The sequence below is a fragment of the Oncorhynchus clarkii genome, chromosome 17 (assembly GCF_045791955.1).
Source record: "Oncorhynchus clarkii lewisi isolate Uvic-CL-2024 chromosome 17, UVic_Ocla_1.0, whole genome shotgun sequence".
In the NCBI taxonomy this organism is placed as follows: Eukaryota; Metazoa; Chordata; class Actinopteri; order Salmoniformes; family Salmonidae; genus Oncorhynchus; species Oncorhynchus clarkii.
In genome coordinates this window covers 28,647,575-28,671,051 of record NC_092163.1, presented here as the reverse complement: position 1 = coordinate 28,671,051, position 23,477 = coordinate 28,647,575, and the positions used below count along the sequence as shown (strand labels likewise).

General features: G+C 43.2%; 1 protein-coding gene across 2 annotated transcripts in view; it reads left to right on the top strand.

Moving 5' to 3' along the window:
- Positions 1-23,477, top strand: part of LOC139370672 (solute carrier family 12 member 5-like) — a 301,182-nt gene that overhangs the window by 237,147 nt on the left and 40,558 nt on the right. For both annotated transcript variants that reach the window (XM_071110290.1, XM_071110289.1), the window contains exons 5-13: positions 5,548-5,602; positions 6,257-6,387; positions 11,100-11,347; positions 12,035-12,246; positions 12,833-13,000; positions 13,526-13,624; positions 14,047-14,104; positions 14,397-14,571; positions 15,014-15,132. In XM_071110290.1, coding sequence (XP_070966391.1) covers positions 5,548-5,602; positions 6,257-6,387; positions 11,100-11,347; positions 12,035-12,246; positions 12,833-13,000; positions 13,526-13,624; positions 14,047-14,104; positions 14,397-14,571; positions 15,014-15,132 — 1,265 coding nt within the window. The remainder of the gene's footprint in view (positions 1-5,547; positions 5,603-6,256; positions 6,388-11,099; positions 11,348-12,034; positions 12,247-12,832; positions 13,001-13,525; positions 13,625-14,046; positions 14,105-14,396; positions 14,572-15,013; positions 15,133-23,477) is intronic.

Below are 23,477 nucleotides of genomic sequence, written 5' to 3'. Positions count from 1 at the left end.
TTACAGCTGCAAGTCTCTTGGGGTATGTCTTGGTACATCTAGCCACTGGGATTTTTGCCCATTCTTCAAGGCAAAACTGCTCCAGCTCCTTCAATTTGGATGGATTCTGCTGGTGTACAGCAATCTTTAAGTCATACCACAAATTCTCAATTGGATTGAGGTCTGGGCTTTGACCAGGCCAATCCAAGACATTTAAATGCTTCCCCTTAAACCACTCGAGTGTTGCTTTAGCAGTGTGCTTAGGGTCTTTGTCCTGCTGGAAGGTGAACCTCCATCCCAGTCTCAAATCTCTGGAAGACTGAAACAGGTTTCCCTCAAGAATTTCCCTGTATTTAGCGCCATACATCATTCCTTCAAATCTGACCAGTTTCCTAGTACCTGCCGATGAAAAGCATCCCCACAGCATGATGCTTCCACCACCATGCTTCACTGTGGGAATGTTATTCCCGGGATGATGAGAGGTGTTGGGTTTTTGCCAGACATAGCGTTTTCCTTTATGGCCAAAAAGCTCAATTTTAGTCTCATCTGACCAGAGTACCTTCTTCCATATGTTTGGGGAGTCTCCAACATGCCTTTTGGTGAACACCAAACGTGTTTGCTTATTTTTTTCTTTAAACAGTGGCTTTTTTCTGGTCACTCTTCCATAAAGCCCAGCTCTGTGGAGTGTACGGCTTAAAGTGGTCCTATGGACAGATACTCCAATCTCCACTGTGAAGCTTTGCAGCTCTTTCAGGGTTATCTTTGGTCTCTTTGTTGCCTCTCTGATTAATGCCCTGCTTGCCTGGTCCGTGGGTTTAGGTGGGCTGCCCTTTCTTGGCCTGTTTGTTGTGGTGCCATATTCTTTCTATTTTTTTAATAATGGATTTAATGGTGCTCCGTGGGATATTCAAAGTTTCTGATATTTTTTTAGAACCCAACCCTGATCTGTACTTCTCCACAACTTTGTCCCTGACCTGTTTTGAGAGCACCTTGGTCTTCATGGTGCCGCTTGCTTGGTGGTGCCCCTTGCTTAGTTGTGTTGCACACTCTGGGGCTTTTCAGAACATGTGTATATATACTGAGATCATGTGACAGATCATGTGACACTTGCACGCAGGTGGACTTTATTTAACTAATTGTGACATCTGAAGGTAATTGGTTGAACCAGATCTTATTTAGGGGCTTCATAGCATAGGGGGTGAATACATATGCACACACCAATTTTCCGTTCTTTATTTTTTTTAGCTAGGAATAAAGTGACAGGATATATAATAAACAGTAGCAGCAGCGTATGTGATGAGTCAAAAAAAGTTAGTGCGAAAAGGGTCAATGCAGATAGTCCAGGTAGCTATTTGGTTAACTATTTAACTAGCTATAGTATTTAGCAGTCTTATGGCTTGGGGATAGAAGCTGTTCATGGTCCTGTTAGTTCCAGACTTCTACCGCCATGCGGCAGAAAGAGAACAGTCTATTACTTGGGTGGCTGGAGTCCTTGACAATTTTTGGGCCTTCTTCTGACACTGCCTCGTATAAAGGTCTGGATGGCAGGGAGCTCGGCCCCAGTGATGTACTGGGCCATACACACTACCCTTTGTTGCGCCTTGTTTCCATACCAAGCGGTGATGCAGCCAATGAAGATGCTCTCAATGGTGCAGCTATAGAATATTTTGAGGATCTGAGGGCTCATGCCAAATCTTTCCAGCTCCTGAGGGGAAGAGGCGTTTTCATGCCCTCTTCACGACTGTGTTGGTGTGTGTGGACCATGATGAATCTTTAGTAAACCCACTTAACTAGGAATCCTACTCTAGTTCTTCATTTCTAATAACAGCTCTCTGGGTAGGCTTTGGTTTATGAGCTAATGTCACTGTTATGCAGTCTGTAGGCTTACAACATTAATGTCATTGCTCCAACGATTGTATGTGTAATCCCCATCAATCCGTGTGTCCTTTGGGACTGATAATACCAACCGAACGTCTTCCAAAAGTCCCCCTTTAGTAGTATCCAAACATAAACTGACTATTCTCTTATAAACAAAGCATGAATTTAGTCCTGAAGTCTGTGTCAAAATTCTAATTTGGATCCCTGTTAGCTGTTCCAGTGGGTGGAGCATTTATTTCTGGCTGCTAAATCATGACGTAGTCATGTGACCACTGTGTCACTGGGAGGCAAAGCAATTACACTTGTACATTTACATTTTAGTCATTTAGCAGACGCTCTTATCCACAGCAACTTAGAGTTAGTGCATTCCAGGGCTCTACGGTGCTACCATTTTGGTCGGATATGCTGCTAAATATTTTACTGTAGTACCTGGAATTTTTGTTTGGCCCCTAGGGGGAAAAAAACTATACTACAGTATGCTACAAAATTCTATAGTAAGCACTACACAATCAATGAATACTACAGTGTGTAGTATAGACTGTTCCATACTACAGTGTACTCCAAAATTATATCGTAACTACTACACATGATCAAGGGATAGTACAGTGTGTGGTATAGTATTCTACCCAGCCAACAGAGAGTTGCAGTAGTCCAGACGGGAGATGATAAGTGCCTGGACTAGGGCCTGCACCACTTCCGGCGTGAGGAAAGGTCATACTCTACAGATGTTGTCGAGCAGGGGTATTCAACTCTTACCCTACGAGGTCCGGAGCCTGCTGGTTTTCTGTTCTACCTGATAATTGCACCCACCTGTTGTCCCAGGTCTAAATCCATCCCTGATGAGAAGGGAACAATGAAAAAACACAGTGGAATTGGCTTCGAGGTCCAGAGTTGAGTTGGAGGGTTGTAGACCATGAACCTGTTTGCAGAGATTGAAAGTATGGGTTCATCGTAGAGTTGTCCACCGTGATGGAGAGGTTTGGAGCGGGCAGGCCAAGGAGCTTGAGGTGGTGGGCCGACATCCGAGCTGAGAGGTCTGCCAGGCACGCAGAGATGCATGTCGCCACCTGGGTGTCAGAAGGGGGGGAAGGAGAAAAGTAGTTGAGTGTCAGCCGCATAGCAGCCGAAGTACAATTTAAATGGGGTGACACAGAAAACTGTCCATACTGTCATCTCTGGCAGCTGATCAAAACAAACCAACAGGATGTAGCCTAGCGTATAGCTACAGTATTACACAAAAAACTAAAGGGAATGTTTTCCTTGAAACCCAAGACGCAACAATTACATAGTGAAGAGGAGCTCAGCTACGAGGCTGCTGCAATTGTCACGTGCTGATCAAAATATGTGTAACGATGTGCGCTGAGAGTCGGGAAGCAAGCTCGGGGAGTGAGTGTTTTAATAAAATAAACGGAACATAATACAAAATAAGAAACACTAACAGCACACGGACATGAAACTGAAACAGAAACAATAACGCCTGGGGAAGGAATCAAAAGGAGTGACATATATAGGGAAGGTAATCAGGGAGGTGAGGTGAGTCCAGGTGAGTCTGAAGACACGCAGGTGCGCGTAACGATGGTGACAGGTGTGCGCCATAACTAGCAGCCTGGTGACCTAGAGGCCGGAGAGGGAGCACACTTGACAATATGGGATTTGGAATATGGGCATAATTGTTGCTGTCACTCTGTTCTTCGTCTCTCAGTAAATAATGTCTTTGTTGACCACAAACTAAATAGGAAGCCATTGCAAACTAAAAAGAGTTTCAACACATACTGAGAGAAAGTTTTATGAACACAATCATTCCTAATCCTGATTTATAGCAGACTCAGAATCAGAGAAGAGATTGGGCAACTTCCGTCACCCAGACATATAGGAATAATGCCTTCATCTCATACTTATGCTGTGTTCATGTTTGTTTTGCGTTAGTAACACTTAATTTAAACCCACCAAGACCCATCTTCTAAATGCAGTCAGAAATATGTAATATGACACCTAAAAGCCATAGGCACTAAAAATTATTCAGTGACAAATCATTAGACCATTGCACTGACACGCATAAGAGCAAATAGTTAGTAGTTGGTTAGTATATGTTGCCATGTTTATACCTCTGCAGACATAATCATGTTTGTCTGGATGTTATTTGCAATCCCACCTGGCTTGTTATGTCTGCTGATGGGGTTTGTTATGTCTGCTTCCGGTAGCATCAAAGTCTTTTGAAGTTGACAACAGAGAGTTGAAGTAGTGTTATCGCATGTTTCTCCACGTGAGATGGTCTCTTACTAAAAGCTGCATAATGAATTCTGTTGATTCCCTGAACCGCACACTGTCTGGCCCATGTAGCTCCTCCCTAAAAATGAGGCCCACCCATTTCGTAAAATACATTTCAACAATTTCTGATGACGTTGGCTCCGCTCATTTATATCATCCTGTCATGCTTATACAGTGCAAAGCGTTAAATAAAAAGTAGAAAGCGTTACAATGAAGGGCTCGAGTATTGAGTCCCTCACAGGTTTCCTCAGGTGACACAGTCAGTAAGTGCTCTATCTCCCTCTCATAACGTTCCCATACAACTGTGTCGAGTGATTCACTCGGCCTCAAACTACCTCTTCCTCGTATTTTTCAGCCTGCCCACATCAGATAAACCACTTAAACAATTAGTCTTATCTGCTCTCCTCAGAGAGAGTGAGCCTTACTTCATTATGACCTGATAAGAGAGTAATATGGCACGGTCGAGCAGACTGTTGTTAACCCAGACAGACAGCTGTGTTCACAAGAAACGTTAACAGTCGTCCACCCCCCATCCTCTCACAGGCTAGTTATTACACACACCTCTCTCTCTTTCTGTCCTCTGGGTTATATCTCTTTCTGTCTTTGTCGGTCTGTCTTTGTGTGTGTCTCTCTCTGTGTGTGTGTGTCTCTCTCTCTCTCTCTCTCTCTCTCTGCCTACATAGACGTTAAGGAAGTACACCACGGCTAATTAAATATTATTACTGTTAAAGCCATATTTTTTCTCAGACACACACATATTAATGACTTGATTTATTTTAATCTCATAAATGCCTCTCTAGTTTTCCCTCACTACTCACTCTCTCTTAAACACATGCAAATCACTCACTTTCTCTCTCAGATACACACTCTTCCCCTGTCATATACACACACAAACACACACACACACACACACACTCCCTTTACCTTGCTGCCATACTCTGGGTTCTTTAGTAAATGTCTGCCTACAGTTGATCTTTATTGTTGCATGTCCTAACGGTGCATCTGGTCACATCTCCACTCAAAGCCAAACAGACAGATTGATGTGCTTGGCGGGAGGATGTGCCTTGTCGATCACTTGTTGACTCTTTTGTTTACAGCCCACTGGGTTGTTATTCTATCAAACTTCCAGTCATGAACATTAGACATGAACATTATTCAAATCTAAATTCACTGTTGTCCTTATAAACTAACAAGGTTTTCAACTGAAACTGCACAAGCCGGAACATAGTGTTTATTGGTGTCAGTAAGTACAAAGAAGACCACGGTCCTCTCTAGACAACTTGATTTCCCCCCCATTTGTGTTTCACCTGAAAAACATGTGAAATATCCTGTCAGGTAGGGTGTAACAGATTGAATGTAACACAATACTAACGTCCCGTTTCCCCTCTTTGTTCTCTTCTCTCTACATCTCCCTCTCTTTAGACCATGCTGACTGCAATCTCAATGAGTGCCATTGCTACCAATGGAGTCGTGCCAGGTGGGTGAGCATGCGTTGGCATCCGGGTTCGCTGTTGGGAATAGTACCTCCTCTTCAATTCCCTTTTGGCTCAAAATGCATATTCAGTGCAGTAGCCCTAGCAACGCGATAATATTAGTTACGTCCAGACTCCTGGGTCCAGACATGAACCTTACACAGCTAGGTGAATATGATTAGAGATGGTATCCAATAATCACATCTCACACTGGCTGACTCGCTCCTTGATTGGCAGAGGTGAGAGGAAATTACAGGCTTGAGCTGTTTTATCAGACGGTGCTGCAGCACCCTCAGCACCGTATTTCCCACGGCTATTATGCCTGGACCTGTGCATTAAGAAAAGCAAATGTTTGTTTGCTGTTGCAAAACATTTTGGGGGTTTTCTTTGGCGTGCCCTAATGAACATGACCCTGCTCTGATTTGGGAATAGCAGGGTTTGGGTCATTTATATTTAAACTCAGGGAAATCACGTGAAATATAGTGATGCTTTCAAAGAAGCAATTGTATTTGAAAATTATGGCAATGCTGCAAACTGGCATATATCATTCCAAATCCATATAATTCCAAATCAATTCAGTTGCAGATGCTGTTTGTATACAATATTTCATTAAAAAGTATGTCACTGACAGAATGTTTGGATTTATTTGTTGTCTGTAGCTGGAGGATCCTACTACATGATCTCCCGTTCTCTGGGGCCTGAGTTTGGGGGTGCTGTGGGCATTTGTTTCTACCTCGGGACAACGTTCGCTGGGGCCATGTACATCCTGGGGTCCATCGAACTCTTACTGGTAAGAATCTGGGTGTGAAATACTTATCTTTCTATCCATCTCTGTCTGTGTCGGTCTTTCTCTCACTCTCTCTCTCTCTCTCTCTCTCTCTCTCTCTCTCTCTCTGTCCTCATTCTGCTTTGATGCTATTTCCTTCCTCTCTTCCCCACAATGAATTATAATAAATATAAAGATCTTTCATCTTTGTCTGTCCCCATACTCGCTCCTCACTCTCTTTTTTCATGCTCAATCTTCCTCTCCCTATTCTGCATTAGGGAGAGCTCAAGCATTGGCTAAATAATAAGACCATTCGTTGAAACTGCCGCCACTTCTCAATACGAATTGGAGGAGGTCTGAGGTGTCTCCACTCAGGCTATCTCCTCCCATGCATTTTGACAGAAGTTGCCGGAGAGAGGATGCAATGAATCAAGGAAATACATTTGAGATTCACCCTATATAGGTTTTTCTCCAATGGCTTTGACTGGATCTGTACATTCTGATCTAGCCTAGAGGTTAATTTGGTCTTCTGGGTTAAAGCTGGATTAGTTTCCATTGTGGAATAACAAACCCCTCTGAATTGTGAGGAGAGGATCTGGAGAAGGATGCTTTGAATTTTCGTTTATCCCTCCATATGTAACGGATGTGAAACGGCTAGCTTAGTTAGCGTGGGCGCTAAATAGCGTTTCAATCAGTGACGTCACTTGCTCTGAGACCTTGAAGTAGTAGTTCCCCTTGCTCTGCAAGGGCCGCGGCTTTTGTGGAGCGATGGGTAACGATGCTTCGTGGGTGACTGTTGTTGATGTGTGCAGAAGGTCCCTGGTTCGCGCCCGGGTATGGGCGAGAGGGACGGTCTAAATTTATACTGTTGCATTGATGCTGTTGACCCGGATCACTGGTTGCTGCGGAAAAGGAGGAAGGTCAAAAGGGGGGTGAGTGTAACGGATGTGAAACGGCTAGCTTAGTTAGCGTGGGCGCTAAATAGCGTTTCAATCAGTGACGTCACTTGCTCTGAGACCTTGAAGTAGTAGTTCCCCTTGCTCTGCAAGGGCCGCGGCTTTTGTGGAGCGATGGGTAACGATGCTTCGAGGGTGACTGTTGATGTGTGCAGAAGGTCCCTGGTTCGCGCCCGGGTATGGGCGAGGGGACGGGTTAAATTTATACTGTTACACATAGAAGCACAAAAAGCAGCTATATTTAGAATGACGAAGGGTTCACATTGAAGCTTGAGTTTTGGCCCAATTGTACGTTGCACCACACAATAACTCAACCTCACTAGAGTAATGAACATCCAAGTTATACTGCTCCACTTATTATTTTCCTATTGTCTTAAATTGATTGATTGGTATGAAAGAAGAATACTTTATTGGAATGGCATATCTGACAAAATGTACTATATTATGTATCATAATCCAGGTGGTTTGAGCCCTGAATGCTGATTGGCTGACACCCGTGGTATATCAGACCGTATACCACGCGTATGACAAAACATGTATATTTACTGCTCTAATTACGTTGGTAACCAGTTTATAATAGCAATAAGGCACCTCTGGGGTTTGTGGGTTAACCCTAACCCTAACCCTATATGGCCAATATACCACGGGTAAGGGCTGTATCCATGCACTCCTTGTTGCATTGTGCCTAAGAACAGCCCTTAGCCATGGTGTATTTCCCATTTATAGAACAGATGAGTCTAATCATGAATGCTGATTGGTTAAAACCCCATTCCAGCCGGTGTCTATTCCACAAGTTACCACCGCTAAATCTATGATGTTAAAATGCCTATTTACTCTGTTCCATCTGACTACGCATTCCACTGTCTCATCAGCCCAGCCAAGCAATTTATAAACTTGATCTCCACTATAAAAAGCATCTAGACATTATCTCACATTTATTTTAGACAAACATTTAGTTTTCAACAGCGGAGATTTGTATAAACCTTGTTGTCTGTCTCTCCGACATTTTCTACATTGTTTCAGTATTCAAATTCGATCTCCAGCTGTCCCATAGTAATGAACGTGTCGGGACTTGGTACGAGATTGACTGACAGACAGTGTTTCTCAGCCAGTCGAAATCATGAATCAGCTGGCATCATTTTTATGGCTATTTACAAAGAAATGTAATTTAAAAATGGTCAAATGAAATGAGTCTTTGTGTCAGCTGTGTTGTTGGCTAGCTCTTCTGAACAACAGTGTCCTGAAGAGTGAGCAGAAGTTCTATGCCAGGCGAAATCGCGTCTCATTAGCTCATTGTTATAGACGTATCCAAATAAATGTCACTAGAAAACAGCTTAAACAAATGCAGCTACTTTGCTGTTATTCTGGCTGCACTTTTTGACACCACTGTAAGTTAACCAAAGTTGGCTAGCTTGTAAGCAAGGGATAAGAACGTTGCTTGCCAGTATGGCCATGGAACATTTAGAACGAACAACTGAACAACTGGGTCGCGTCTCTGGCAACTGAACCGATAGAATGAACGACCATCCCCACACAAACCTAGATTTGTGTGGGGACTATATCTTGGGGAAGGATGAAATAGTATGAATAAATTCATCAAATTTTTTTTAATTAAAATATTTATCTTTATTTAACTAGGCAAGTCAGTTAAGAACAAATTCTTATTTTCAATGATGGCCTAGGAAGAGTGGGTTAACTGCCTGTTCAGGGGCAGAATGACAGATTTGTACCTTGTCAGCTTGGGGATATGAACTTGCAACCTTTCGGTTACTAGTCCAACGCTCTAACCACTAGGCTACCCTGCCGCCCCATAATGAAAATATGTCAATCATTATTTTAATATGTTGGTAACCCGTTGTATGAAAGTGATAATACCCTCGAATCCGGTGTTTGGAGGATATATCCTCCAAACACCGGCTTCTCTGGCATTATCACTTAAATTCCACACTGTCTCGGGCCTTATTGCTTCATTATAAAATGGGTTGTTTGGATCCTGGATGCTGATGGTTGATATGCAGGAGTTGTAGGACAACAACTGTCCTGCAGCCCAGGCAGGAAAGTCATTAACTTCATCTCCCTCTGGAAAAAAGCATCTACACATTATTTTTCCATGCTACTAAACTCAGCAAAAAAAAGAAACGTCCTCTCACTGTCAACTGCGTTTATTTTCAGCAAACTTAACGTGTGTAAATATTTGTATGAACATAACAAGATTCAATAACTGAGACATAAACTGAACAAGTTCCACAGACATGTGACTAACATAAATGGAATAATGTGTCCCTGAGCAAAGGGGGGTCAAAATCAAAAGTAGCAGTCAGTATCTGGTGTGGCCACCAGCTGCATTAAGTACTGCAGTGCATCTCCTCCTCATGGACTGCACCAGATTTGCCCGTTCTTGCTATGAGATGTTACCCCACTCTTCCACCAATGCACCTGCAAGTTCCCGGACATTTCTGGTGGGGAATGGCCCTAGCCCTCACCCTCCGATCCAACAGGTCCCAGACGTGCTAAATGGGATTGAGATCCGGGCTCTATGTTTAAACCCTTTACAATGAAGATCTGTGAAGTTATTTGGATTTTTACTAATTATCTTTGAAAGACAGGGTCCTGAAAAAGGGACGTTTCTTTTTTTGCTGAGTTTATTTGGTTTGCAACAGTTGAGGGTTGCATAAGCCTATCTTTCTGCCTCTACAAACTGTACAATAATGTTACATTTTACAAATGTGACCTCTCCCGTGCCAGTAGGCTACCTAGCCCAATAAATAACGAATGCCATTCGTTCATTTACCAGTGCAGTGTGGGCTATGCAAGCCCATTGGATATTTATACAATTATTATTTATTGAAGTTCTTGTCTCTCATCATCATTGAATCTCTGCTAGCTAGGAACACGCCAATGATTTGTTTAGCATAGCAACGTCGAATGAATCGAATTAACGACTGGATCGAAACATGACAAAATAACTAACGACAAGTCCGCTTGGGTAGCAACTTCAGAATACAAAAACAAATGTACTCCTTAAAATAACACGTGTGTTTGTTTGGTTACCACAGCAACTACTGTAGTAAACTTGCTAGCTACTTTAGTGGATGTTGATAACATTTCTATCGGCAAATGTGTTAAATTATAAACTGTGTGGTTCGAGCCCTGAATGCTAATTGGCTGACACCCGTGGTATATCAGACTGTATACCACGGGTATGACAATACATTTATTTTTTCTGCTCTAATTACGTTGGTAACCAGTTTATAACAGCAATAAGGCACCTCTGGGTTTTGTGGTATGTCGCCAATATACCTCAGCTATTGGCTGTATCCAGAATAGCCCTTAACTATGGTATATTGTCCATATACCACACCCCCTCGAGCCTTATTGCTTAATTATAGCCTTGGTATAAAAGGGATAATCAACTCGGGGCTCTATGCGTTCTCTGGAAACCTCTGACCGTCTTTTCTGCAGAGTGACCTTGACAGTACTGTTTGTCACTGTTGGGTCTCTCTTTCTTGCTCATAGGCTTTGTCCTTAAATGCTGTTTCATCCTTAAAATTCCTCAGTCAATAGGGAAAGGACACTATGTTATGAACATAGCCATATACAGACAAGGTTGGCAAACTTGGTTTAAGAGAGAAGAACAGTAGAATTTCAAAAATTTACACCATGTTGGCACAAAGAGCTTCAAGTCAATAATTTCATACAATTGTTAGGACACATTAAATATATGTCCTATGTAACTGTCATCTCTCTCTCTCTCTCTCCCCCCTTTCCCCTCCCTTACAGATCTACATCCTCCCCCAGGCAGCCATTTTTAAGATGGAGGGTCTGGAGGGGGCGGAGGCGGAGGCGGCGATGCTGAACAACATGCGTGTGTACGGCACTATTGTGCTCAGTTTCATGGCCACGGTGGTGTTCGTGGGGGTCAAGTACGTCAACAAGCTGGCCCTGCTTTTTCTAGCCTGCGTCATACTCTCCATCTTGGCCGTGTATGCCGGAGTCATCAAGACAGCCATCGAACCGCCTGACTTCCCGTAAGGGCCCCTACTGTTCAATTAGCCTGCTCCCAGATCTGTTTGTGTCATCTTGTCAAGTCCTATGGTCATTGTCACATGAGAATGACCATAGGAGTTGGAAAGACAGAACAAACAGATGTGGGACCAAGCTACTCTTCAATATTGGAGCTGAGCCAAACTTGAGCAATGTGGGTGTGATATTAATCATGTTTGATGTTATTTATTTATTTATATAATTGTGGCCCATATGGGGGATTTGGGTTTTGAGACTTTTGTTGCAATATAATTTGACCACATGTTCACCCATTTTAAGATGATTTGAAGTATATTGAAAACATAGAAATTATGTTCAATGCACCAAAGCAGATGGGTTAAATACAAATGGAACATATTCAGTAGGGAGGACTCTTCTGTTCAATATGGGGACTGATACCCACAGACTTGTGCTGGCTCTCAAAGCCAATACCTAGTCTTCAACTCAGTCTAAAGTTGTCTGCATGGGCAGTTGGGGTTTGATTCCCGGTCGTCACACTAACACAAGTAATGTGTAGCTTATGTTGTTCTTGTCGATAACTGTTCTGTACTTTGTCGTGTATTTGTACATTTTATGTGGACCCCAGGAAGAGTAGCTACTGCATGTGCAGTGGCTAATGGGTATCCTAATAAACTAAACTAATACACTGACACATCTCCCCTGCTGCGCAGAGTCTGTATGCTCGGGAATCGCCCGCTGATCTCCAAAGGGTTCGATGTGTGCGCCAAAACACTGGAGAGTGGCAACGGCACAGTCACCACCAAGCTGTGGAAGATCTTCTGCGATACTCCCTTCCTCAACGCCACCTGTGACGAGTACTTTGCCAACAACAACGTGTCCTTCATCCAGGGCATCCCTGGGGTCATGAGCGGCATCCTCAAAGGTGACCAAACACAGTTGACTATTGGTCTTCTTCTGGCTCAGTTGGTAGAGCATGCCACTTGCAATGCCAGGATTGTGGGCTCTATTGCTGCCAGAGTCACCAATACATAAAATGCATGCATGTATGATGGTCACTTTGAATAAAAGTGCTTTCTAAAAGGTTAACATAATATTATATTATTATAACTACTATTATTCTGTCTACTTTTTCTTTCCAAACACAGTTACACCTACAGCACAAATAACATGCATTGTTCTGGTCCACCCACACTCTGGTCACTGTACCTACAGTACAGTACACATGCTTGCACACACACATGCAGGAAACATACCAGCGTGCTCTTGCAGGAAGCATACTGCACTTTGTTTATTTGCCACCCCATTGTATGTACCGTACGATGGAACTAAAGGTCAAGCGATTATAAATAATATTCTCCCTCCTCCCTCCCTTTCTCGCTCTCTCTCTCCAAACCCCCTCACTCTATTTCCCTTTATCTCCCTCTCCCTCCTTTTCTCTTTACCATTAAATTGCCCTCTCTCTCCCTCTTTCTCTCTGTTTACTTCTCCCCCCCCCCACACACACACAGAGAACCTATTTGGGAATTACCTGGAGAAGGGCAATCTGGTGGCCAAGATCGGGATTGCGACCGTGGAGGGCCCCGATGATATTCTGACCAACTCCAACCGCTATGTCCTGGCTGACATCACAAGCTTCTTCACCCTTCTGGTCGGCATCTACTTCCCCTCCGTCACAGGTCAGCTGACAGGAAAGGATAATGCAAAGAGGAAGAGACACAGAGCTGAAACTCATTCCTCTCATCCTCAAAGGGTGAATTCACCAAGGGTGGATCTCAAGGAAAAGAGAGGACGCAAGGGATCGAGGGAAAATACTCACCCTTTTTTGTTGTTTTGTGTGGTTATTTTTTTAAATCTATATAGAGGAGATGTGTGTCAATTTATTGAAACATTTTACGATACTGTCAAAGATTCATCTGAAGTCATTTTTTTTTTTTTTTTACACAAAAAGCAGTTGTTTGTCATTAGAAGGATCAATTTGCTGTATTTTTCAGTTGTGGTAATTTGACAAAGGAAAGTAGGTTTCAAATCGACATACACGCGCTATTGTGTGAGTTTCTAAGCCCACCATTTGATTATCTGAGTTTTCTTATAGACCTCTGCCTGTGTTTTGAAAACAATTCTCGGACTGAAACGCAAATGTGCAGAGGTTATTGTGTGAGCAGGAGTTTTTCTAAAGTGGCCTCTCTTCTTGTGGTTCACAGGGATCATGGCCGGATCCAACCGGTCTGGAGACCTGCGTGACGCGCAGAAGTCCATCCCCATCGGCACTATCATGGCCATCACCACTACCTCACTCGTGTGTATCCTTTTACTGCTCCCGTTTCTGGACTCAATGGGCTTTTAGCTGTCGCTCACATGCCATCTACCAACAGTAAACAAGCTTTTATACAAAACATTTTTATTTGACTTTTCAACATAAAATATATATTAGGTTTGTTTGAATTGGGCCTTTAGCCTCAAGCTTGTTATGTTGAAACGATAACTCCACGAAAGCAATTTCAAATAAACCGTGTTGTTCTTTATCTCAAAGTAACCGTTACAGAACAAAAGCAATTCATCATGTACCGCAATGCATTAGACATAACCCAACAGTAACAGTACTGTCGAACTGTGTACTTATATAACTCTCAATGTGCAGACATAGCAGAGATATGTGAGGATATGTCCCTATGTGCTAGCAATGAGCGTGGGTCTGTCTGTTTTCCTTAATGTGACCTTATAGACATGTCTGCTGTGGTCCTGTTCGGTGCCTGTATCGATGGAGTGGTACTAAGAGATAAGTAAGTTATGCATAAAGAGCCAACCTGCATGCAATTGTTTCAACATTTCTCAGTCAAGCTTTTCCAGTGCTCAGGTACTAGATGAGGGACGCTATACCTGGTTCGTATTCAACAGAAAATGTTTTAAAACAAAAAATGGAGCACATTTACTGCAGTTGTAGTCCAGGTAGACCCTCCCTGTTTTAGTCAGTTTTCTTCCGTTTGGTTTCTAATCAATAGGACCCAGGTAATTGTGTCTCCTCCTACCTTTCTTCATGTCTGATTGGCTGGGTGTCATGTCCATCTCCCTCAGGTTTGGAGAGGGAGTCAATGGCAACCTGGTCATTGGCACCTTGGCCTGGCCATCCCCGTGGGTGATTGTAATTGGCTCCTTCTTCTCCACCTGTGGAGCGGGGCTTCAAAGCTTGACGGGCGCCCCACGTCTCATGCAGGCCATCTCCAGGGATGGTGTCGTGCCCATCCTACGGGTCAGTCTCAGTCATTCTGCCAACATTCTAGCATTTTACACTGATCTGGGACTATTTGTTTTCATAATTCTGTCAGTGTTCAGCAATTAGCACTGATCTGGGTACATTTGTTATGATCTATCTGTCAGAATTCAGCAATTAGCACTGATCTGGGTACATTTGTTATGTTGGTTTGTCAACATGTTTCATATCAGTCTCATTGGACTTGCCTGCCCTCTCTCACGAATTCTTTCATTCACATTCAAATTTGATGGTTGGTGTCTGTGTACACTAATGTTAATGTTCAGGTCCCAGGAAAGGGTCAGGTCTCACATGAGCGTGGTTCACTGAAACACCTCTGTTACATCTACAGTACATACAACCTGCCTTGAAATAATGGAATAACTAATGTATGTTGTAACTCTATCCCCTCTAACATCTCAGTGTGTGATGTGTCTGCCAGGTGTTTGGCCATGGGAAGGCCAATGGGGAGCCCACCTGGGCCCTGCTGCTGACCGCCTGTATCTGTGAGATAGGGATCCTCATTGCCTCCCTGGACGCAGTGGCCCCCATCCTCTCCATGTGAGTGTCTATGAGCGGGACCAGGTGTTGTTCCCCACCACAGGACCTTGCCTGGGAAAAACTCTGGGTCCTAGTTACAGCCTATAACTAGGGCCCAGAAAAAACTCCTGGCCCTATTGATGAGTGCTGAAGTCCACTCATCCTGTACCAATATGGACTGTCTAATATACACACTGTAAATATGATATATACTTCAGACAATGGACAAATTAGATCTTAGCACTTAAGATAAAGTTAAACACATACACTGAACAAAAATATAAAAGCAACATGCAACAATTTCGAAGATTTTACAGTTACAGTTCATATTTAAAAGATCTGTCAATTTAAATGAATTCATTAAGCCCTAATCTATGGATTTCACATGACTAGGAATAGAGATATGCATCTGTTGGTCACAGATACATAAAAAAAATAGGGGTGTGGATCAGAAAACCAGTTAGTATCTGGTGCGATCATGATTTGCCTCATACAGCGCGACACAGGCTGTTGATTGTGGCCTGTGCAATGTTGTCCCACTCCTCTTCAATGGCTGTGTGAAGTTGCTGGATATTGGCGGCAACTGGAACACTCTGTCGTGCACGTCGATCCAGAGCATCCAAAACATGCTCCGGTGAGGATGCAGGCCATGGAAGAACTGGGACATTTTCAACTTCCCAGAATTTTGTACAGATCCTTGCGACATGCATTATCATGCTGAAACATGAGGTGATGGTGGCAGATGAATGGCACGACAATGGGCCTCAGGATCTCGTCACGGTATCTCTCTGCACTCTGCATTGTTGTTTTCGTTGTCCTGCCCATACCATAACCCCACTGCCACCATGGGGCACTGTGTTCACAATGTTGACATCAGCAGGTGAGCATTTGCCCACTGAAGTCGGTTACGACACCGAACTGCAGTCAGTTCAAGATCCTGGTGAGGACGACGAGCACGAAGATGAGCTTCCCTGAAACGTTTTTTGATAGTTTGTGCAGAAATTCTTTGGCTGTGCAAACCCACAGTTTCATCAGCTGTCCAGGGGGCTGGTCTCAGACGTTCCCGCAGTTGAAGAAGCTGGGCTGGCGCGATTACACATGGTCTGCGGTTGTGAGGCCGGTTGGACATACTGCCAAAATCTCTAAAACAACGTTGGTAGAGAAATTAACATTCAAAATCTCTGGCAAAAGCTCTGGTGGACATACCTGCAGTCAGCATGCCAATTGCACGCTCCCTCAAAACTTGAGACAAAACATGTGGCATTGTGTGGTGTGACATAACCTGCACATTTTAGAATGACCTGTGTATATGATCATGGTGCTTAATCAACTTCTCGATATGCCTCACCTGTCAGGTGGATGGATTATCTTGGCAAAGGAGAAATGCTCACTAACAGTATAGCTAGAGGACTCCTGATAAATGATCCCGCTTTTAATCACGTTCTGCTTATACAGGCTTCCTAAAGTCTTCATAATGTCTTCATAAGAACCACATAAATGTGTTACAAAGCATCTGTAACAGTAGGTCATGCTTTATAAAGGGTTCATAAATCTGGCATAACTGTGTGACATAATCACCAATGTCAAATGTGACATAACCCACTGTTTCGAATGTGAAATAAACATGTGCTTTATAAAGGGGGACATGTGCTGAAGGATGGAACACGCTCTAAAGTGAAGTCATGTTCGTCACATTACACCTAATCTCATTCCCAGACACTTCTACCCAGATGCACGGGCGGTCTAGTGGACCAACACATAAAACTTGGCCTTCATTAGTTATGGTTAGGTTTAAAATCGAAATGGTGAAGCGTGATTCATCACTCCAGAGAAGGCATTTCCGCTGCTCCAGAGTCCAATGGCGGCGAGCTTTACACCACTCCAGCTGACACCTGGCATTGCACATGGTCATTTTAGGCTTGTGTACAGCTGCTCGGCCATGGAAACCCATTTCATGACGCTCCCGACAAAAAGTTCTTATGTTGACGTTGCTTCCAGAGGCAGTTTGGAACTCAGTAGTGAGTGTTGCAACCGAGGACAAACAATTTTCACATGCTGCTCACTTCAGCACTCTGCGGTCCTGTTCTGTGAGCTTGTGTGGCTTACCACTTCGTGGCTGAGCCGTTGTTGCTCCTAGATTTTTCCACTTCACAATAACAGCACTAACAGTTGACCAGGGCAGCTCTAGTCAGGAAAGGTGGCATCCTATGACAGTGCCACGTTGAAAGTCACAGAACTCCTCAGTAAGGCCATTTTACTGCCAATGTTTGTCTATGGAGATTGCATGGCTGTATGCTCGATTTTATACACCTGCCAGCAGCGGATGTGGCTGAAAAAGCAGAGTCCACAAATTTGAAGGGGTGTCCACATATTTTGGCTATATAGTGTACTTTACTCAGTAAGGTCGCTCCAGATTAATTCTATGATCACTCCGACTAAGGCCAAGTTTGAATGCTTGATATCCCAGGCTTATACGTATGTGCTGTGTGCGCAATAGCCTGGTGACGACGTTAGACCAAGAAACACTAATCTTGATAAGGAAATTGAAAGGGTCTTTCTTCTGGAAGTAAGTTACATGTTCCTCAGTACACAAACACACACACAACAATATAATGAGCCATACCATGCAGTGAAGGGCCTAGGCAGGTTTTTGACACAACAATATAACCAGCCATACCTTGCGGTGCTAAGCCCAGTCAGGTCTTTGACACAACAATATAACAAGCCATACCATGTGGTGCTGGGCCCAGTCAGGTCTTTGACACATTCACCTTCCCCCCCGCTGAAAGATCAGCCACAAAATGTTGGCACCATTGTAACAGGTTGTAGTCAAGCCCTGGTCTCCAGCAGAACAGAAGAGGAATACGAATACTTTGTTTGAAGTGAGACACCTTCAGCCATTCATAACACATCCATAAAGACTCTATATTGCATGACGCTGTAATCACTTTAAAGTCAGACCCCTTTGGTCATTTATAACACATAAATGTCTTGTATCATATGATGCTATACTTATTATGAAGTCAGACACTTTTGGTCATTCATTACATATACAGTGCCAGTCAAAAGTTTGGACACACCTACTCATTCAAGGGTCTTTCTTTATTTTTGCTATTTTCTGCACTGTAGAATAATAGCGACAACAAAACTATGACATAACACATATGGAATCATGTAGTAATGAAAAAAGTGTAAAAAAAAAAAACTAGCCACTCTTTGCACACTCTTGGCATTCTCTCAACCAGATTCACCTTGAAATCTTTTCCAACAGTCTTGAAGGAGTTCCCACATATGTTGAGCGCTTGTTGGCTGCTTTTCCTTCACTCTGCAGTCCAACTCATCCCAAACCATCTCAATTGGGTTGAGGTCGGGTGATTGTGGAGGCCAGGTCATCTGATGCAGCGCTCCATCACTCTCCTTCTTGGTCAAATAGGCCTTATACAGCCTGGAGGTGTGTTGGGTCATTGTCCAGTTGATAAACAAATTATAGTCCCACTGAATTCAAACCAGATGGAATGGTGTATCGCTGCAGAATACTGTGGTAGCCATCCTGGTTAAGTGTGCCTTGAAATCTGAATAAATCACAGACAGTGTCACCAGCAAAGCACCATCACACATGCAGAGAACCAAAAAAACGAAAAGACTAAAATCTCAGATTTGGATAGATTTCCATTTCATGTCCATTGTTGGTGTTTCTTGGCCTAAGCAAGTCTCCTCTTCTTATTGGTGTCTTTTAGTAGTGGTTTCTTTTCAGCAATTCGACCATGAAGGGCTGATTCACAGAGTCTCTTCTGAACAGTTGATGTTGAGATGTTGAGATGTGTCTGTTACTTGAACTCTTATTTCAGCTGCAATTTCAGCTGCAATTTCTGAGGCTGGTAACTTTAATGAGCTTATCCTCTGCAGCAGAGGTAACTCTCGGTCTTCCATTCCTGTGGCGGTCCTCGTGAGAGCCAGTTTCATCATAGCGCTAGATGGTTTTTGCGACTGCACTTGAAGAAACTTTCAAAGTTCTTGTTCATGTCTTAAAGTAATGATGGAGTGTTGTTTCTCTTTGCTTATTTGAGTTGTTCTTGGCATAATATGGACTTGGTCTTTTACCAAATAGGGCTATCTTCTTTATACCACCCCTACCTTGTCACAACACAACTGATTGGCTCAATCGCATTACGAAGGAAAGAAATTCCACAAATTAACTTATACAAGACACACCTGTTAATTGAAATGCATTCCAGGTGACGCTGGTACCTCATGAAGCTGGTTGAGAGAATGCCAAGTGTGTGCAATGCAGTCATCGAGGCAAAGGGTGGCTACTATGAAAAATCTCAAATATAAAATATATTTTGATTTATTTAACACTTTTTGTTTACTACATGATTCCATATGTGTTATTTCATAGTTTTGATGTCTTCACTATTATTCTACAATGTAGAAAATAGTAAAAAATAAAGAAAAACCCTGGAATGAGTAGGTGTGTCCAGAAATGTAGACTGGTACTGTACATAAAGGCTTAATGATGTTGACACAAATGTATTAACAAGTAGGAATTATCACTAACAGCTAAATCAAATAAACATTTAAACCATACATGTCCTTTTATTTTTCTATGTTTAAACAATACACATACATTAAGTTTAAAAAAGTCCAGAAATGCAATTACATTGAACATTACACAGGGCTGTGAACAGTGTAGCTTGTTCTTGAGCTGGTGGAAGATTGGTTCTTGCCTCTCTGCCTAAAAGTTAGCAGGTCTTTTAGGAACTGCCTTTTTCACACCACCTGGATACGGGCATTTCTGTGCTTTGGGGAGATGGGAAACTCCATTTGATTCATATTATTATATTCCTCTTTAATTTACAAATCTCATGACATGACTATGAGATGTTGCTGAATCTAGGGGGATTTATTATTTAGCTGAGACTGCTATCTAGACAAATGTTCTTTAGCTAGCTAGCTAGCAATTGCTGTGAAGTCACTGAAATTATTTAAAATAACGTTGGAGGTAGCTATGTAATCGAACTCAACATTTAACTACTACAAACTAATTTAAATTTCAATGAATATGATGAATGAATAAAGGTTAACTTACTTGTTTTTTTGCTGTCAAGTGGCACCACAAGTGGGCAGTGATTTGCAAACTCATCACATGTGCACTTACTGCTCTGCAGAAACACAGCTAACCAAACAACAGTGAAGGGCATGCACACTGAATTAAAAGGCAACTACACTCAAAAAGGTTTGTTACATTTTTCCCAGACCTCAAACGTTGTCCTCTGATGTGGTTTAAGCATTGTTCTGAACACAGAAAATCAAAGTGTGTGGAAACCAGCATTTTGGGGGGGAATCTAAAACCTGTAAAACCTCAACCGAGAAAACGGAATTTGGGAATTTTAACATATTTTATAAGGCCCTACCTATGTTTTTGAGCTGTGCATGATTGCACTTTAGAGTGTGTGTCATCCTTTAGCACAGCATTTTGTGGAAAGTTGAGGTCTGATCCAATATTGGCAATGCAGTGGAGGAAAAAAGGTTGAGCCATCCTAGAAATATAATATAATATATACAATTTAGCAGACGCTTTTATCCACAGCAACTTACAGTCATGCATGCAAACATGTTTACGTATGGGGTGGTCCCGGGAATATAACCCACTATCCTGGCATTGCAATGCTCTGCCAAGATGCATGACAAGTTTATAAATGCTTTGTGAAGCCTCAATAAAGCCTTTATAAGCCTTTATAAAACACAGCTTTATGTCATATTTGACAAAGTGGGTTTTTTCACATTTGACATCGGTGGTAACAATGGTGCCAGAGAAGAAGGCTGACGTTTACGTGTCCCCAACGATTGTGTTTTTTTGCTAGTTTATTTGTGTTGTTTGTAACTAATTTTTTTACTTATTTTGTACATAATGTTGCCGCTACCGTCTCTTATGACCGAAAATAACTTCTGGACATCAGGACTGCGATTACTCACCACGGACTGGCAGAATCCTTTTTTCCCTTTAACGAGTCTGACAAGCCCGACGCGAATGATATACTGCCTTCTTGGGAACAGGCCCAGATCCCTGGGATTTGCATGAAGAGGAGGCGGAGAAAAAGGGGCCAGAGGGCAGGCTGCCTTCTGAGAATGTGTAGGCGAACGAATAAACCCCCACTTTCTTCCATTCTGCTAGCAAACGTACAATTTTGGAGAATAAAATCGATGACCTATGCGGAAGATTAAACTACCAACGGGACATCCAAAACTAATATCTTATGCTTCACGGAGTCGTGGCTGAACGACAACACTATCAGCTAGCTGGTTATATGCTGGACAGAACAGCGGCGTCTGTAAGACAAGGGGAGGTGGACTATGTATTTTTTCTAAATATCAGCTGGTGCATGATATCTAAGGAAGTCTCGAGCTATTGCTCACCTGAGGTAGAGTATCTCATGATAAGCTGTAGACTACACTATCTAACAAGAGTGTTTATCTGTATTTTCCGTAACTGTTTACATACCACCGCAGTCAGAGGCTGGCACTAAGACAGCATTGAATGAGCTGTATTCCGCCATAAGCAAACAAGAAAACGCTGACCCAGAGGCGGCACTCCTAGTAGCCGGGGACTTTAATGCTGGGAAACTTAAATATGTTTTACCAAATTTCTATCAGCATGTTAAATGTGCAACCAGAGGAAAAAAAAACTCTGGACCACCTTTACTCCACACACAGAGACGCATACAAAGCTCTCCCTCACCCTCCATTTGGCAAATCTGACCATAATTATATCCTCCTGAATCCTGCTTACAAGCAAAAATTAAAGCAGGATGCACCAGTGACTAGATCAATAAAAAAGTGGTCAGATGAAGCAGACACTAAGCTACAGGACTGTTTTGCTAGCACAGACTGGAATATGTTCCGGGATTCCTCCGATGGCATTGAGGAGTACACCACATCAGTCATTGGCTTCATCATTAAGTGCATTGATGACGTTGTCCCCACAGTGACCCTACGTACATACCCCAACCAGAAGCCATGGATTACAGGCAACATTCGCACAGAGTTAAAGGCTAGAGCTGACGCTTTCGAGGAGCGGGACTCTAACCCAGAAGCTTATAAGAAATCCCGCTATGCCCTCTAACAAACCATCAAACAGGCAAAGCGTTAATACAGGACTAAGATCGAATCATACTACATGGCCCGGAGCCTGTAGTGATGATCCATGGCACGAATCCTCCAGTGATGATCCATGGCCCGGAGCCTGTAGCGATGATCCATGGCACGAAGCCTCCAGTGATGATCCATGGCCCGGAGCCTGTAGTGATGATCCATAGCACGAAGCCTCCAGTGATAATCCATGGCACGAAGCCTCCGGTGATGGTCCATGGCCCGGAGCCTGCAGTGAAAATTCAGGGCATGGAGCCTCCAGCGACGGTCCCCAGTCCGGAGCCTCCAACGACGGTCCCCAGTCCGGAGCCTCCAACGACGGTCCCCAATCCGGAGCCTCCAACGACAGTCCCCAGTCCGGAGGCTCCAACGACGATCCCTAGTCCGGAGCCTCCAGCGACAGTCCCCAGTCCGGCGCCTCCAACGACGGTTCCCAGTCCGGAGCCTCCAACGACGATCCCTAGTCCAGAGCCTCCAGCGACAGTCTGCAGTCCGGAGCCTCCAGCGGGGGTTCCCAGTTCAGAGCCTCCGGCGATGATCCACGGTCCGGTTCCTCCGGCAACGATCCACGGTCCAGAGTCTCCTGCGACGATCCATGGTCCGGTTCCATGGAAGTGGAGGGATCAGCATGCGGAACGGGGGCTACGTCCTGAACCGGAGCCGCCACGAGGATAGATGCCCAACCGGACCTTCCCCTATAGAGTCAGGTTTTGCGGCCAGAGTCCACACATTTGGGGGTGGGAGGGGTACTGTCACACCCTGACCTTGTTTTTTGTGAAGTTTTTACTTTATTAATGATGTGGAATTACATGCACGCTGCGCCTTGGCTCATCTATGACAGGGAGTTTGAAGACAGTGAACGTGACACATACTGTCCTACATGTGCTAATTAGAGTTGATTGATTTATGTTCTTCACGTTTTTGTTTTGCATCAATTATCTTATTTTATTTTTATTTACTGTTGTTTTTTATACACCTTGTGGGTGGGGGCAATGGTTAAAAAGTACTAGTATTTGGTAGTTGAATTCCTCATTGTACAGTATATAAGAATATATCACTATGTTGCCAAAAAAGTTCAAGAATGTTATTGTTTCCCTTCAATAAAATGCATTCAAAACTACTTTCTGCACATTTCTGCTACTTTCTTAGGCTATACAAGTGATTTAAAAAAATATGTTTACACCTATGCAGGACCTTTAGCAATAATAACAATAATA